This window comes from Sitodiplosis mosellana, unplaced genomic scaffold (genome assembly GCF_009176505.1).
Source record: "Sitodiplosis mosellana isolate CC-2019 unplaced genomic scaffold, AAFC_SMos_1.0 Smas_scaffold_6226, whole genome shotgun sequence".
NCBI classification, from domain to species: Eukaryota; Metazoa; Arthropoda; class Insecta; order Diptera; family Cecidomyiidae; genus Sitodiplosis; species Sitodiplosis mosellana.
In genome coordinates, this window is record NW_022601467.1 from 20,485,103 (window position 1) to 20,497,286 (window position 12,184).

Here is a 12,184-nt window from a genome sequence, read left to right on the forward strand (position 1 = left end):
GTTTTCTTTTGATTGAAACGTTGCTGTGCCACAGTAGCTTGTTAATTAATTTCTTCGTGAATCGCTTGATGCGTTGCACAGCGCTGAGAAAAACCCAAGATGAGAAAGGAGAAGAAAAAAAAAATCACAAACAGCACACAATTGAATTGAAATGAGCCAGCCAATGAAAAGCTCAGCCATGCAAAAAGAACACAATCAAACAATTTCGATGTCATTGTCGCTAGGATTTATAGAAAATTTGCCGCTGTACGAAAAGCACACATTCATAAAAAAAAAGAACAAAAGTGCCCACTGTTTTGTCTAGCAACTAGAATGAACCGAGAGTGACAGAGAGAAAGAAAAACAGTCGCAGAAGAAAAATAACGAGCAATGCTTGAAATTTAAATGGAAAAAGTTAATGCGGTCATTTCGATAATAAATTTACCGATTCAAAATCGCATTTAAATTCACCGAGCCGGTCGACTGCGATTCGGTATCGTTTCGACGAGTGGATTATTTTCATTTCCTTTTTTTCTGTCGTCGTCGCCGTCGTTATTGTTGTTGTTGTTCATTCTGTTGACAAAAAAAAACGAGCAACGGAAGAAAAGCGAAGAAGAAACGGCGCGGAGCAGAGGAGAGAAAAAAACGCACCAGACGATTTGACTCTTTCGGAGTTTTTTTTGTTCATTATTTGTTCAATACGTTTTCATGGAAAGTTGTTTTCAATATCACTTCGCTCGGTGAACTCATATTGAGATTAAATCGTGAAATGCATATGACGGTCATTGAACAATTGAACAGCTAGTTTAAATAGAATCTATTGGCTTCTTCGGCGACTTCTCTTTTCACTTGGGCACACTTTTTAAACTCTACTCGAACCACTTGAAAGTGCATCTGGACGTAGTGTCGCCGAGACAATCATTTTTTTTTGTCTTTTTCGCTTCGTCTCTTCTGATATCGTCATTGCTCATTTTTGTAGCACAACCGATTGACGATATTTTGTTCATGTGTATGCATGTGCGAGTCCACATTCGCGCTTCTGTGTTCAAACCGATGAAATCGAAATTAGTTGATTCGTAATTTTTATTTACGAGCACGAGCACGAATAACGAATTCCTACGTAATCGTCTAGACGAGTGAACGTTGCCCAATTTACGAAACGAGCGTGTACAACATGCTTCAGTTATCAATACCGCGTAAACGTCAAGACCGCGGCCAACTTTATTCCAAGTAGTGCGATGTTACACAAAACACACATCACAGAATAAACCAGACCAGTTGAAAAAAAACTTCGCTCTATCCTCTCTCTCTCTCTCTCTCTCTCTCTCTCTCTCTCTCTCTCTCTCCCTCTCTCTATGTGAGTGTGTGAATGTTTCCCTTTCACCATAATTACAAAATAAAATTGTACTTTGATTATGGCATCGACTCATTGTGTTTGCTTTGCTTTTTGGTGTACACTTTTAGTTTACGCCACAGCAGAAATGGCATATATTTTCAGTGATTGGTTTAACAGCGGCACTCGGACCGTTAATTATTCATCAAATATGGCATTTTGTCGGATCGAAGCGTTTCATTTTGATGGCCAACTTTTTGATGGTTGTTGCATGGATTCTTGTCATGGTTTTCAGGTAGGTGAAATTTTATTATGCAAATTTTCTATTTAATTATTTTGCACCCAATTGAATAATTGAATCCGCGAAGAGTAACAGAGTGGTGGAAATAGAGGACACACACCATTCACTAGATTTGATTGATTTCGTGCGTTTTGTTGCGCTTTTTATTTTTGTTCAATTCGTTTTTATTCGGTTTACAGGGAGAACTATTTGATTTTTTTGGTGGGTCGTGGCATTGGCGGACTTGCCGTCGGAACACTCCATTTCCTGATTCCGCTCTACATATTCGATATCGTTCCTGTCCATCAACAACCTTTGTGCCATTCAATTATGCAACTGCAGTTCGTGCTCGGGATCTTGTCGCAGTACATTCTGAGTAAGTATTGGGAAAAGAACAAGGAAAAGAGAGAGAGAGAGAGAGAGAGAGAGAGAGAGAGAGAGAGAGAGAGAGCGAGAGTGAGAGAGGAAGGGCGGGAGAGTTTGCAACCCGCTTACCTACCTTAAGGTGATGGTGTTGCTTTTAGCACTTTCGAAAATCGATTGCAATTTTTATTGTTTTCACTTTGAATGGGGTGCTAAAATCCGACCGTATTTATTACGCTCGATTGACATTGGCAAATGTGGCCATGAATTTGAATGAACCAATGCTATTAGCGAATTAAAAGCACTAATTTTGCACGCTGCATTCTCGGATTTATGCCATTTTTAAGCGAAACCAGCCAGTTAATCGCTCATTAATTATTCAGGATGCTTCATGTTATTTTTATCACCGGCGATTAAATGCTTGTACTCCAACGTATAAATATTCAACTTGAATATATCTTCGCATTCGGTCACATAAATGTTAATGAAGAAGTAGAAGGAGAACGGGTGAGGAATGAGAAGCATTGGAACGAACATGCTCTACACGACAGTAGAAAAGGAGCAAATTTTGTTATCTATTTCGTCATGGCGGAATTAAAGCCATTGAACAAAAGTGTAAAAATATTTTCGAACAAGTTTCTTACTTCAATTGCAAACAGTTTTTTCTCTCTCTCGTGAACTCGTTGAATTCCATTTAATCGTAGTGCTCATTGCCGATTCAATTTTGTTGATGGAATTTTTTTTTCGGTGTCGAACAATTTTTCAGCTAAATAGCGTCGTGTTTTCATTATTCCAACATATCGGCAATGGACAAAAAACCCGAGTAAAATTCATTTCCGATCGTTGTCAAGTGTTGGCAATTTACCGATCTCATTAATGATTTAAATTATGCATGAATCTTGAGCCCAAAGAAATTGAAAGCAATTCATCTTGTGAGTGCGATTTTTGTTCGGATTTCGTCGAATTACCGACGAGATTTTGACGATATCTCAGAATTTTACATTGACAAAAAAAAAAAAAACAAACATTCGGGCAATATACATTTTAACATCGTGCGGCGTGCCATTGATACCGCATTTCAATACGTTGATGCGATTTGAGCCACGGAGAAGCTATACGAAAAAGCAGGAGCAACAACAGCATTGACTCGGGCATAGCATTAAATTTGGGAATTTTGTACATGGCCACAACGCTCCGTGTTGTACCTGAAAATACATGATTTGTTTAACCAATTTGGTATGTGTTGCTTCGATGCCTCGGCATGTTTACACATCGATGTGTTCCTTGCAAATAATATCTAAATTTATGGTGAGAATTTGTTTTCATATTTTCATCTAAGCATGGAAAAATATACAGCAGTTAAATCAGAAGGTGAAGAAGAAAAAAGCGCACGACGGCGACGATGACGACTCTTTGTAGCCTCTTGTGATAAAGCCGTAAGGTGAAAAGTCAAGTGGAACGAAAATTTCGTTTGGTACTTGACTCCTTGTTGAAATATTATGATTGTTGTTTCTGTGCTGCCGCTTCGATTGTGGCTCTTAAAGCCAAAGTGGAATCACGGATAAGCGAATGCTTTATAAATCTTCTCATGCAATAAAATTGAAAACGCTCATTTAACTCAATGGAGTGTATTTCGTTGTGTTTTCATATCACGCGCGCGCAATGAGCGCTCACTCGCTACCTCGCTTGCCTTTTTTGTTTCATTTCCAAACAGAAAAATTCGCTGCTTTTGCCAAACAGCCAATACTGCTGTTGTTCTTGTTATGTTCGTTTACATTGCTGCCGAAAAATTTATGTACCAATCGTTAGAAATCTATTGCAACTATAGCACTGTGTACCATGTGCACACGAAGGGAAAAGCCAACACGTCACCGTGGTAAAAGATTTAATGGGCGCTTTGTTTATGTCGTGTAATTCAAGACGTTTTCGTCGAATAACTGGGAAATTTTCGACGAACTCGAGAATTTTGTGGTTTATTTGAAACAATGTTCAATGTCGAAGAGATTAAATGAATTTGAATAGAGAATGGGTGGAGGGAGAGAGGCGTAGATAGAGGGGGAAAAAATGAATGAATAAAATATTTTGGACTTGTTATCCCCATTTCATGCGAACCGAACCCTTCGATCGATATATCAAGATGAAAACATAAACTCACTTAAAGCAAACAACATCGTACCAGGTCTGGTCTGGCCGGTTGACAAAAGGTGCGTAGTTTCATGATGATATAGCTTCTTTTTTACTCCTCATATCGCACTTCAATCACTGAAAAAAGTGCATTCCACGGCAGACATATTCGTCGTCTCAAAGCCCAATTGAGCAAAACACAGCGTTTAAATTATGTCGCATAAAGATACCAATCAGTGTGCTAAATTACGTAGTAGAGCTCAATCACTGATCTTGAACATTGCCATAAATAAATTTTCGATGTTTCACGTTAAAACCTCCCGAATGACTTTTAGATCCATTCGACACGGTGCGAAAATGTGTACAAAAAGTGCTGATAAGCCCTGAACGAGCATCAAATTCGAAATAAATAGACATGCACACATATACACACACACACATACGAAGCAAAGTTCGTATTTTTGGCAAATTCTTCTGCTCTTGAACTGTGGATATCAGACAGTTAAGCGAGTCTCGAGTATGAAGCATACATTGTGTCATCATATTGCGCACAATATACTGAAAATGAGGCACCACACAACAATGAAAAAGCGAAAATGCTAAAAATCTCCATTTCTTTTCCACACACACACGCTCTATACGATAACTTTCTATTCATCTTTCAAGTAAAAACTAGCGAAAAGTGTTACGAAATATTTATTTAACATCAAAAGTTTTCCACCGAAAACTCTTCGCAAAAACTTATTTGCAAGAATGTATTTTTGTCACATTGTCTACGCTATTTTGCCATTGTCATCGTTGCAATTTTATGTTTACTCTCGTTGTTGCCTGTTATTTATTGTCAACGAGTATGACTGTAACGAGTAGGTTGATGGTATCGATCAATGTATCGAAGAGTAGTAGTGGGTTTTTGTTGAGCTTTGACTTTTTCGACTCGACTATTCGGCACTGTCGCTCGAACAAAACGCAACGACATTATTCATTTACTCTATCTCTCTCTCTCTCTCTCTCTCTCTCTGTGTGTGTGTGTGTGTGTATGAGCAAATACGAACAAAACTGAATAAATAAGCAGCGAAGCAAAAATACTTCGAGTAATAATAGTAATCCTTCAAATGTTTTTGACTGCAGTACGCACATAGCAAAAAAGCGATGACGTGCGAGCACGTAGTAGCAAGACACAAAGAGAGTGGTGAAAAAAAATCGTGCGAATGGTTTTATCACCGTTATTTACACTTGACGTTTTTACCAGCAGCAAAATCTAGTCTGCATAATGATTCAGAAAGGATATAAAAACATTACCAACCACTTTTTTACACGTTATTTTACCACATGCGGAGACTTTGTAGCGCGTCGAGATCCATTATTGCTGTGTGACTCTTTGAGCTAGCTTAAAATGGCAAAGCCGAATGATGCAATAGAGAACGAAAGTGTGAAAAAGTGCGAAATGGAAATTTATTGAACATTAGAGGATTTTGAAAATTGTACCCAATCATCCCATCCATTTGGATGAACGGTGTGGCGGAACAAGTCAGAAATAAAAAGACTCGAAATCGCATATGGCACTCCGAAACGAATATGGTGTATGGCATTTGGAATCAGAGCAAGATGACAGAATTTCACAAACACATTTCGGGTCAAAATATTCAACAAGTAAATCCAACCAATTTTGCTTATGCAAAAAAGACGCTCCGTATCGACACTCACACACTTCCATCATCTTGCCACCTTTTTGCCACTGTTCGTTTTGTTCTTCTACTTGAGACATTTTCACAAGCAATATTTGCGTCATTGTTTTTTCAACCGGTTGGTTCCACATGTCTGCGCATCAGCTAAAAATGCTCGCATATCGAATGTTTACCGTCACATTTGTCACTTTTTCCATTCTTTCTTTCCATCTCTTGCTCGTTCGACGTATATTTTCTTTCGTTTTCGTTCTCCGAATATTTTCATACAATCAATTCGAAAACAATGGCAAGAACGCCTGTGATTACGGGTAACATTTCTCAAACATTCAGATCCTTAATCTCATGTGTAACAACAAACGCTACCATGAAAACCAAAATAAAACAGTCACGCACCGCATTCGCTTTATTTTTGCCTCTATATCCTTCGGTCTTACAAGAGGAAAAAAACACAAGGAACAAGAGGAAGAAGAAGAGAGAAATCTCCTTTCGGCGTTTATTTGTTCGCCTTGTGATGATGATGATGATATCAAAACACTAATAAAAACCAATGTCTGCCATTGCATTTGAATGTCAAGGAAGTTTTGTTTCTTCTCTGGCATTCTCTGGTTGTTAGGCTGTTAATTGGTTTGTAAACGCTTTCGAAAATTAATAGATTTTTTTTGCCGCCGTTCTGCTTCTCACTCCCGCACTTTTTCGTCTAAACACAAAAACGTAATATAAGAAGAATTCAAGGCGGAGTAATTAATTTCGAGAGAATGACCACGACCTTGATGCTTTTATGTATGCCATTTTACACATCAAAGAGGATTCCGTGCCGCACACACTATTGCGTCCATCCATTGATGCCAAATGATGTAATATAATGTACGTAAAACTGACATATCTTTTGAACAGAATGCTCTAAATAATCGAAAGAGAAAAGTAAACGAAGACGAGTGCAGGAAAAAAAGCATAGATGATGACAGCGGCACCCACTGTCGCCGTCGTTGCCATCGTCTCAAAGACAGACACACCAGTCTATTTCAAGACAAAAAGCCACAACTTTGATTTTTGTAATTAAGCTAGCCGTAACGAGCTGATTTTCATTGACTCGATCGCGCTACGCTTCAGCTGTTGATTGCGATGAAAATATCAAAATAGCACATAAACACAATTAAATTGCTGTTGAATAATTCCTGACTTTGGATCAAAGCGTTGCCATGTGATTCACCAATCCCCACATTCGATGTAACACATTTAAAAAATGTGGGCAAACAAAGCGAATGATAAGAAAAGCGTATCATATATGTAGAGGGGGTGGCGACGTCGAAAGCGAGAATGCTGAAAGTGTATGTGTGTGTGTGTGTGTGTGTGTGTATGTGTGTATGTGTGACTATTCGAATGGAAGCCGTGCCGTTGAGTGATGACCTGAGAAATAAAAATCTCGTCGGAAGATGGAAACTTGTTGAATGCAGCCATTATTTCGCGCTGATGCCACAATTCATGCCACACTCTTCACTGTCAATGTCTGATTCGGCCATAATTAATAACACTTGATTATTATCGAAGCTGTTATTATTGGTTTGAAGTAGGTTTATAAGGTGTATTCAATAAAATGAAAACGCCATCGTTCGTAAATACCGTATTTAAAATACGAGGCTCCTCTCTAGAAAAATATTGTCGTTCATTTTTTTTGTTATTTTCATTTTCGGCCATTGATATTATTGCAACCATATTTTATGTTTTTTTTCGTATCTTTTCTCTTTCTTTTTCGGCCCGCATCATGCCGTCTCCTTTCCTCGATGTGTTGTGGTTTTGGCTTCCATTGTTGCCATTGTTGCCATAGGTTTGTTCAAGAGTTTTCTGATCATCGATTTATTGCCGGCAATTACGTCAGCGTTGCTGTTCATAACATTTTTTTTCATGCCGGAATCACCACGTTATTTATCGATACGCGGCGATGCGGAACGGGCCAACGAGATTCTAGTGAAATTCAAAACAGACGATCGTGCCGTACAGAATGATTTGCAATTATGGACGAGTGCCCATCATAAGGTTGGCTATTTATCAGCGTTCAAGGAAGAATTCAATATTGCGTACGCGATTCCAGTGTTTGGCCTATACATTTTTGAACAACTTATCGGTGCGGTACCAATACTGTTCTATCTTCAGAATATATTTAAATTGGCCGGTAAGAAAATTTTCCATATATACATATATATATAGAGAGAGAGAGAGAGAGAGAGAGAGAGAGAGAGAGAGAGAAGTCAACGAGTGGCTGATAATTGCAATTTGATACACTTCTTCTTTTTTTCTCTTATTTTTTTCCCGCATAGCATGTGAAAGTGTTCTCTCTCGCGTAGAATGTGAATTTACGCCCGAAGTTTCAACCATTCTGTGTGTCACCGTGTTTGTAGTTAGTATTCTTGTGCCGCACTTCTTTGACGATCGTAGCATTAACATAAAAGTCAGCCTAATGTGGTCAACGAATGTGATGGCTGCCATTCTGGGAGTGCTTGGTCTCTATTGTCATTTGCATGGTTCATTTGCGCCCAATAACTTCGAAGATATTCGTTACATACCGTTGATATGCCTATCGCTATTCTATTTTCTATATGCTACCGGTCCGCAACGGCTTTCGCACGAATATGCTGAAAAGGTCATTCCGAAAAAATGCTACTTCACCATGCGGTGTATGCTCGCAACCACCAGCTGGTTTTTGATATACGTCATAACAAGAATGCTACCGCAACTGATTGGCCACATCGGAGTCGGATGGTTGTTTTGGTTTATGGCGGCAATGTGCGTTCTTATGTCCGTCTTCGTCAAATTATTCGTGGCTGATCTGACCAAAGTGCCCGAAGAATCTCGTTTGGTTGACAACAGCAGTGAGAGTAACAGCGAAGCCTAAATTCAGCCCGCCGAGCAAGTGAGTGAATACGCGCGCGAAGATGAACATTAAAGCAAATTACATAAGGGGATGGGAGATACGGAACGTAAAATAAAAATACAACAAAACGGAAACGATACAAGAATACCAAATCACTGCCCTTTGGATGTTTAACACTGGAAGGCAACACATAATTAAGAACTTTAGTATGCAATGCAAAACAAAAACCAACACTCTTGTGTGTTGTTGCAGAAGAAGAAAAAGAAGGGCAAGCTAGCGATAGCAACAACATCAACTAAATTAGAAGCGAAGCGAAAAAAAATTAAACAAAAATTGAACAAGTGAACTTTTTAACAAGACTGATACATTTTAGACACTTGTATTATTAAGTTGTTTTTGTTGTTGATTCCTAAGACAATTAGAAATGAACAACGATTACGAACGAGCTAAGACATTTATGGGCACGGCAATTTTCAGGTGTATGTGTGTGAGTGTATGTTACGGCCCAGTGTGAGAATTTGAAATATCATGAATTTATCATTTAGAGTTTTAAGGCAATAAAAAATATATACATTTAAATACTTTGATCGTATTTGGGAGCTTTTTTTGTTTTGTCTTGTGTTTGATTTGAGCGCTTATTGACATGCCTTCAACATCGTTCATTACACTGATTTTTCTGGTGCGGTAATGGGAAAGTGGAAAATTTGTTGGCATCAACAGCCATTTTCGTTTCGATCAAATTCCAAAACCAGCAAAATGTGGTAAGCAAACGCTATTGTTTCCAATCATCAATATTGTGTTGTAATTAGTTTTCGTTTATTCCACGAATCCCAACAGAATGGGGTAATATGCCCCCGCAATCAGCTAAAAATAGGCACCAGCGCGTGCGCGTGGTTATGTTTATCCAACGGAATGTTAATTTTGATACCAAAAACAACATGATTTGATAGTTTGAAAAGTCTTATAACTGCAGCAAATGAACGCAATTAACGGAGAGAAAATATATTTATATAGGTTCGTATGTCATATACATATAGATTTTGTAATCCTGATAAGGCGTAATGCATGCATTTCCATTCGACGAAATGCTAACGAAGTCGTTCTCTCTCTCTCTCTCTCTCTCTCTCTCTCGCTTGTTCGCTCTCACTCATTTAATCAAGAAATAAATGCGAAAATCAATTTTATCATGATTGTTGGTGCGACTTTCCTTGAAAGTCCATTATGTCGAATTACAAAATAATTGGCGAAAATTTTCGCAGCAAAACGTATAAATGAACAAACGAATGAACGAGCAAATGCCAACTATATCTATGCAATAACCATTTTCCCACGCAACAAACGAACAAGCGTTCACGTCCGCCTGCCCGATGCATGGCAACGTCGATCCCCATGTTCCTTTCATTTAATTGCTTTTCACGTGCGATAGTTCCAGCTTGATTGCTGTAGTTAGTTACGTTTAAATTTTACTGCGCAGCCGGTAAAACATTTTTTTTTATGAATTTGTTCAAACAAATGTTTTCATAACACTTAGACGTAAGTAGAATTTTCGGTGCTGTTTTTTTGGTGAAATTTCTCCGCATAGTGGAGGACGATACAAGAGTAACAACAACAGCAGCAGCAACAGCAACCATAATAATAATATTATATGTTTGCATTTTCTGCCGTGTATAAAGTGTACACAGTACACACTGTACATACCCAAAAGCACCCTGTTTACTGAGGATTCTTCGGTGGATATTAATTTAATTTAGTGTATGAAACTTTAAATTGGTCATGTTTGTTAATTAATCCTTTGCCATTCATGCAACGTAAATGTTTCCATCTGTCTTTTGTAGTTTTGGTGGTTGGCAGCACGTTTCGGAAGAATGGCCGAAAGGGAAGGACAGAGAGTGTGAGAGAGAGAGAGTGTAAAAGAGACATATAGAGCAGAGACAGCTTATGCAAGAGTCAAAAGCACTTAAGGATGAATTAGTAATATTACACAATGATGTCTTTTAAACGAGAATAAAACAAATGCTGACATATGCTCTATGTTATTTAAATGCTAGCGTTAGCTTTAGCTCATTCAACCCATTCAATCAACCAGAATAAAGCTTCATCTCTCTCTCTCTTTTTTCTCTTTCTCTCCATTTGCACATACGTTTATATTAACAGATCAATTTGTTCAAACATTAGAATCGATGTTTGCTTAATGTGTCGATGTTTTCGGTGTACTTTATGCTGTGCCAAGGATTAAAGTGCAGCGCATTCCAATTCGCGCTTTATCCATTTCAATTGCGAAAGCGCGTCAGAAGCAAAATAAGTACTTACTTCTTCCGCTTTTACAGTTCTAGCGAATATTATGGTTACTATTATTGTTCTTACTGCCCTGATAATCAATGGCATACTCGTTTCCATTCTTGATGAGCAATAGGCAGAGCCAGAGAGAGAAAGAACGAAAACGAGATAGAGAGAAAGGGAAAAAAAGACATTTCAATGTGAATATGATTCAATTCAAGCCGACTGAATGACTTTAATTTGATTCTCTATTTGCATCTCAAACAGTTTGTGTATAGTGCAATCAAGTTTGTTGTATGCTTAATTCGATTTGCTCAAAAATCTTCCATTCATTTGTGTATGCTACACTTACCATGTTGCGGTTGTATCAATGATGCCATATGCATTTGGGTTTACCATTCAATCCAGAGCAAAACAAACCCTTTTCGCCTAGAGAGAGAGAGAAAAAAAAGCCTACAAAAAATGTGCTGCAATGAAGTGAAAACACCATTTTTGCACATATTTGTTCTCTATTCATTTATTTCAACACGCAATTTTCGACACTTGATAACGGCCGATTCATTTTGTTATTGTTGCCCCTGTATCCATATATACACACACACACATTTAACCGTTCATTTAATTTCGGTATTTAAAACGTTTAGCTCGTATTTTGTCCATTATCAATGTTACACGTCTTTGCGTATTGTCATCCATGGCCTGAATGGAAATTGATTACGTGGGTTGATCCAATTTAGTGGCTATCATTGAATAGGATTGCAGTTTTGTCTGGCCGAAACGCTCGATGATCCCGCCTGAAAGCCAAAATAAATTGAATTCTTCTATTTGACGAGAAAAACCATCCATTAGTAAAATCGATTGGCTAGCTGACATCGGCAATTGATTTTCCCTCCTTTTTTCGTATATCCAAAGGGTAATGTTTGCTCAATACCTTGCAGTTAAATGGATCATTTTCGAAATCAACACCGCATACCTCCATCACACAAATTATAGAGATGAAGTAACACGATAAAGTACAGATTTACATTTTCGATATGTTAATAATATGTTATTGCCCGACATATTTATTATTATGTTATGTTGGGATTTTTTTTATCTTAATAACGTTATTAAAGATTTGACATAATAATAACATATTATCTTAATAACGACCAAAAAAATCGCAAAAAAAAGTTTCATGTAAAAAACATGTCAATTTTTTTCAGACGAAAAAATGTTGAAAAAAAATGTGTCTTGCAAAATTTGACATGATTTTTGTATGAAACTTTTGAAGA

At 37.8% G+C, this 12,184-nt stretch overlaps 2 protein-coding genes across 3 annotated transcripts in view; both read left to right on the top strand.

Annotated features, from left to right (window-relative positions):
* Nucleotides 1-12,184, top strand: part of LOC129578778 (mediator of RNA polymerase II transcription subunit 14) — a 310,854-nt gene that overhangs the window by 17,504 nt on the left and 281,166 nt on the right. The gene's annotated exons all lie outside the window — the stretch shown is intronic.
* The window catches only part of LOC129578805 (uncharacterized), a 298,644-nt gene that overhangs the window by 5,294 nt on the left and 281,166 nt on the right, over nt 1-12,184 (top strand). Inside the window, exons 4-7 of one of the 2 annotated variants that reach the window (XR_008689136.1) lie at nt 1,444-1,607; nt 1,793-1,968; nt 7,590-7,934; nt 8,080-9,222. Coding sequence is in view for 1 of the 2 variants with exons in the window: in XM_055467940.1 (XP_055323915.1) it covers nt 1,444-1,607; nt 1,793-1,968; nt 7,590-7,934; nt 8,080-8,654 (1,260 nt within the window). In the remaining variant the exon portion in view is untranslated. Of the gene's footprint in view, nt 1-1,443; nt 1,608-1,792; nt 1,969-7,589; nt 7,935-8,079; nt 9,247-12,184 lie in introns of those variants that run through there. The other variant, XM_055467940.1, reaches the window with a different exon arrangement.